The following is a 5,321-nucleotide window of genomic DNA, read 5'->3' on the forward strand; positions in this document are numbered from 1 at the left end:
GGAGCGTTGGATGTCGTGGTTCCGAAAGACAAAACTATGTTGAAAGGCTATGACATATTTCATGAACCAAAATAATATTATGAAAATATGAATGTGCATTTTGTTATAAAGTGGGTGATCGGCGTCTTGAAGGGAAGGTTCCATATTCTTAATGGGCCACTTCCTCTTCAGTTTGTGATGACTCCGCGGGACAAAATGGAAAACAGGGAGGTGGCCACAATTGATAAAACTGTACGTGTGTGCAGCTTTGATATTGTCATCTCCATTCTCATCGACACAACCTAATGAAACCATTCTGAAAATGTGGTATGGTATTTATTAAAGGATAGAAAAAAGTATATAACTTGTTTGAAACACAGCTGGCAAACAAAGACCATAAACTAGTTTCATGTGAACTTAATTTCATGATATATTTCAAGTAACTATTGATGCATTATAGCTGATTTACATTGAGGTTCTTTACTTAGGGGTTTTAAGGCACATACATAAACACTCCCCTACTATTTATTCGGACAATGAAGCTAAAACTTTTTATTTTGGCAAATTGACTCTTTCATTAAATATATGTTATTGAATATAGCATGGTTTTTATGATTTTGTGGTACAAACACACATTACCAGTTGAAAATAGGTTGTTGAAATTAAAGTGAAGAGCCGTCAACAGTCAAACATGAAAACCATTTTACAAATCAATTTGGAGGAAAAGCTTGTCAAAATGTCTCAAATTACCTTCTGTAACACATTTGTACATAGAAAGTGTTACAGGAAAAATATGCAATTATTATCTATTTGTTTCATCTGGTTTGAGACAACATTAAAGAGCGACTGAGCGCACTAATTCCACATTTCTCTGTTGCTCTTTTATGAAAAAACAGATTTCAGACTTGGGGGTGAGGTTCGATGTGGCAGTTAATAATGTTTGTCCCCCATGAAACCCCATAGGAACGATGCAAGCATTATGAATCTAAGATAGACTTCTTGAGTTAACTTGGACGTTTTTGACAAGGTTTTAGTTGAGTAATTGTACTTATAGTTAAGATGTTTGGTGCTGTATTACTCAAGTTAAACAAAGTGAGATGGGCAGGTGTGTCTGAAAAGCTGTGTGTTCTACGGTGGATTGGATAGAGCGCAATCACCACAGCTGTGTATCCGGTGTTAGTGGGCAAGTGAGCATTGGTAAAATCAAAACCCAACCCAAAAGTAAGTTCTGTCGAACCTACTTACAAAACTCAGTTTTGGATGAGACTGAATTTATGAACACAATTATCCTATTTACAATTTGACAATAGAATAAATGTTTCTGACTCATCAGTGATACATAGCCTTTTTATATCAGAAGATGTTTATTGCCTTCAGTTGCGCTTTAAACTTGTGTGTGGATCCCCAGGGTATGCGGGTACCACGTATTGAGACACTGGACTCTCTCCTATGTGAGTTTTCTGATGTGACTTCATGCTAGAGCGCTGGGTGAAGCATTTCCCACACTGTTTGCACTCGAAGGGCTTCTCCCCACTGTGGACTACAGCATGTCTGATCAGGTTGCACTGCTGGGTAAAACTCCTGCCACACTGTTCGCAGGTATACGGTTTCTCTCCGGTGTGACTCCGGAGGTGTACTTTGAGCTGGCAGAAACGCTGGAAGCTCTTCCCACAGAAGGTGCAGCTGAAACGCCTCTCGGTGGTGCCGCCCGACCTCCACTGACTCCTCATTCTCTTCACCATGTTAAAACTACTGTGACTCAGACTGTATCCAGAGAAGGTGGAGGTGGTGGCCATGTTTGACCCTGTCATGCACTCACTCAATCTCACTGTTGCTTCTGAAGCCCTGTACTGATGCTGCCTTGGCTGTAGAGCTAAACTATTTCCTTCATTACTTGAGTTCAGCCTTTCACTGCTCTGTCCCTCTGGCATCTGTTGTCTAGTCTCATCAGCCAATGTCCTGACATGTCTTTTCCTGTGTGCTGCTGCACTGAACATGTTAGCATGTGGTTTTCCTATAGAAGAGTGAAGCGATGGCCCTACGTCATCTGTCATAGTAGGAGCAGATGGCAGCCCACTATGAGATGGGTAAATTGAGATATTCTGAGAGTACTCTTCTGTGGAATGAAAGGAGAAATCTGGGTGGCAGACAGGGTCAGTGTCTCCACCTGGATCCACAGAGGTCCACAGCTGCCCATCAGTCTCATCCATGACAAACTGGTCAGGTCCTGCCAGGCCCGTGGTCTGATCCAGCTCCTCCTCTTTCTCATTCTTCACCATCACAAGCTCTAGTGAGTCCTCGTCCTTGGCTGGCCGGTGCTGTTCTGTGCGGAATACCTCTGTAGAAGCGAGCCGGGGTGTGCCTGGTTCCTCTGGACGATCAGAATTGGGGTAATGTTCCACTGAGTCTTCAGGAGCCATGCTGGGTTGTGTGATGAAGTCCTCATCACAGTGCCGTTGCTCAAAGGATGGTGGTTTCCCAGGCTTGGAACCAGACTCTAAAGATTTAGGGATAAAGATAAAAAATAAACATTTACAACAGACCCTTAACTGTTGCAAAACATGACTGCTTTAGAACTGACTGTGTGTCCGTGCTCTACGTATACCAGAACATAAAACACCCAACACCAATGTAGCAATTTGGAACGTGCATACCACCACATCAACACAGTCTTCCATAGACAGACAGAGCAGTACCCCTTATGGTCACACCCACCCTCTCCAGTGATCCTGAGCTCTTCCTGCGCGTTAGCCTTCCACACGTACTCTGCTGTCTCCTCATCTTTGATCAGTATGGGTTCAGTCTCCACTCTCTGCTCCACATCTGTAGGCTGTAACAGGGACTGAGGTTATTACTCTGGACACACCATTTCGAACACTTTTCATACTCATGAATCACACAAAAGCAATAATTATCCTGATATTCCAATAGCAGAATTGATCCTAGAGGTCAGGGGCATCATTTGAAACCATGCGTACGTACAAAATATACCCCAAAACATGCGTGGCCATTTATAAATACTTAACTTGGCCAGAGAATGTGCTCACCTTCCTGCAAAATTTAGATGCAGTTTCTATGTGGTTGAAGCATTGCATTGCAAGCACGCAAGTAGCCTAGTATTTCTTGCAAATGGGGGTTAAGATGGCCATGTTTTTTCATAACAAATAACAGGTTAATAACAAGATACAATTGTTTGCCGTTAGTTAGAAGAGAACATCAATTTAGTTTATCTTTGTATTTTTAAATAATTAGAAATAGGCAATTGCCTAGGCTATTATGTATTTAATTTCAATGATCACTGCAGATTAAATTAATCACCTCTTCTGTGATGGTTTCATACTCATCAGGTAGCCTACAGGCCTACAACAAATTAGATTCCATTCTCCTTGTCTCATTTAATTGGCCCACTTCACAGTAGTAATTAGATAAGCTATTTCAAGTATTTTGCTCCATGCCATCTGATCCAGAGCAGTTTAACAATAGAACAAACGATTGTAGGCTACTTCTGTACGGTCTGAAAAACTGTAATTCAACATTTCTCCAGTGGACAATATTTAATTTGTAACATAATAGATATTTTAATAACCTTACAAGAATAAATCCCTCACCTTTTCTGCCCATGATGGGTTCATATTCATTAAGTATCCTAAAACAAATGACCATGTCATCTCTCATTTAATTGGGCCTATTAAATATACCACGGCTTTCAAACAATCAGCATTCAGGGCTCAAACCTCCCAGTTTATAATGCTCAATCACGCACTCACTGTTTAACGACGGGTCTGGTGTATACCTGGAAATATGCGCGCGCCAAGTTCATAAATGTATATATGTTTGTATATGCGCAGTCTTGTCAGTAATGGCACACGCAGGTAGTGTGAATAAATGCAACAGTTACGAGGCCCTTGGATTTCTGTAATTGTAAAGGTGTTGTATCACACCTGTGGCTGAGAGTCTTCTTCAACAGCCAGCTCTTCGTCTCTCCACTGTGAGCTACTCTGCTTGTTCAAAACAATCTTGACTGGATATGAAGATCTCTCTGATGCCATGGGATAAAAAACTGGAAAACAATTGTATGCAGTCAAATATTCACTCGTGCTTTTCTTCAGTTGCTCCATGATGCAATCAAATGACCATGAATAACATCTATATACCTTTTCTTCTGACTCGTCCTCGCGTCTTCTTCAACTCGCTCTCCATCATTTGCCACTTCCTTTTCAGTACATCAATATCTCGCTGGCTTTGGGTCATTTCCAAACGTATAACAGCACAGCTATCATCTACACGTTTGTTTATTTCTGCTACAGCTGCTTTAGCTAATACCTCCATAACGGATACCAACTGTGCCTGAAAATTGCAGCTAGCCATCTTGTAGCAGCTAGCCAGCCCAGTATTCTCTGTTAAGTAAATATGTTACAATTTTGTAGCTAGCCCATATGCAATAAATAATCAATTAATAAAAAATCTTACACTATGGCAAATGTTGATAGTGGTCCAATTTGGCATATGTAAAAGATCGATTAAGGCCAACAATGTTTCAAGTAAGAGATGCGTGCGTAATCACACTTCCGTTCAACTCGTGACGTGAACATGCATTACCGTAAATATGAGACTGCAACAACCCTTCAAAATTGGTAGAGTTCAGCGCTGGCAAGGCAATTTCTTTTTTTTTAAAGCTTTAGTCGCACAGGCGCCATTTTGAAACGAAAACGAGGCTGAGGTGGGAAATACTACAGTCGTGGACAAAAGTTTTGAGAATGACACAAATATTAATTTTCACAGTCTGCTGCCTCAGTTTGTATGATGGCAATTAGCATATACTCCAGAATGTTATGAAGAGTGATCAGATGAAATGCAATTAATTGCAAAGTCCCTCTTCGCCATGCAAATGAACTGAATCCCAAAACAACATTTCCACTGCATTTCAGCCCTGCCACAAAAGGACCAGCTGACATCATGTCAGTGATTCTCACTGACATTCTCACATCATGTCAGTGAGTGTTGATGAGGACAAGACTGGAGATCACTCTGTCATGCTGATTGAGTTTGAATAACAGACTGGAAGCTTCGAAAGGAGGGTGGTGCTTGGAATCATTGTTCTTCCTCTGTCAATCATGGTTACCTGCAAGGAAACACGTGCCGTCATCATTGCTTTCCACAAAAAGGGCTTCACGGGCAAGGATATTGCTGCCAGTAAGATTGCAGCAAAATCAACCATTTATCGGATCATCAAGAACTTCAAGGAGAGTGGTTCAATTGTTGTGAAGAAGGCTTCAGGGTGCCCAAGAAAGTCAAGCAAGAGCCAGGACCGTCTTCTAAAGTTGATTCAGCTGCAGAATCGG

At 41.3% G+C, this 5,321-nt stretch overlaps 1 protein-coding gene across 2 annotated transcripts; it reads right to left on the reverse strand.

Moving 5' to 3' along the window:
- Positions 1-302: 302 nt before the first annotated feature.
- Positions 303-4,598, reverse strand: LOC124009174 (zinc finger protein 544-like). 2 transcript variants are annotated; one of them, XM_046320731.1, is made up of 4 exons: positions 4,134-4,577; positions 3,921-4,039; positions 2,695-2,809; positions 303-2,476 (listed from the first exon to the last, which is right to left on the reverse strand). In XM_046320731.1, exons 1-4 carry the CDS (start codon positions 4,345-4,347, stop codon positions 1,353-1,355), a joined length of 1,572 nt encoding a protein of 523 aa, XP_046176687.1. In that variant the 5' UTR covers positions 4,348-4,577; the 3' UTR covers positions 303-1,352. The 2 variants fall into 2 exon arrangements, with proteins under 2 accessions (XP_046176687.1, XP_046176688.1); XM_046320732.1 differs by lacking the exon at positions 3,921-4,039 and having other exon boundaries at positions 4,450-4,598.
- Between the last annotated feature and the right edge of the window lie 723 nt (positions 4,599-5,321).

This window comes from Oncorhynchus gorbuscha, linkage group LG22, assembly GCF_021184085.1.
Source record: "Oncorhynchus gorbuscha isolate QuinsamMale2020 ecotype Even-year linkage group LG22, OgorEven_v1.0, whole genome shotgun sequence".
NCBI lineage: Eukaryota > Metazoa > Chordata > Actinopteri > Salmoniformes > Salmonidae > Oncorhynchus > Oncorhynchus gorbuscha.

What these genes read in the sequence shown, in the direction of transcription:
- LOC124009174 (XM_046320731.1), bottom strand. Translation starts at nt 4,347, where the DNA reads ATGGCTAGCTGCAATTTTCAGGCACAGTTGGTATCCGTTATGGAGGTA. An exon ending in AGGACGAGTCAGAAGAAAAG is followed by an intron (nt 4,040 to 4,133) that starts GTATATAGATGT and finishes ATTGTTTTCCAG; the next exon opens with TTTTTTATCCCATGGCATCA. An exon ending in GCTCAGGATCACTGGAGAGG is followed by an intron (nt 2,477 to 2,694) that starts GTGGGTGTGACC and finishes CTAAATCTTTAG; the next exon opens with AGTCTGGTTCCAAGCCTGGG.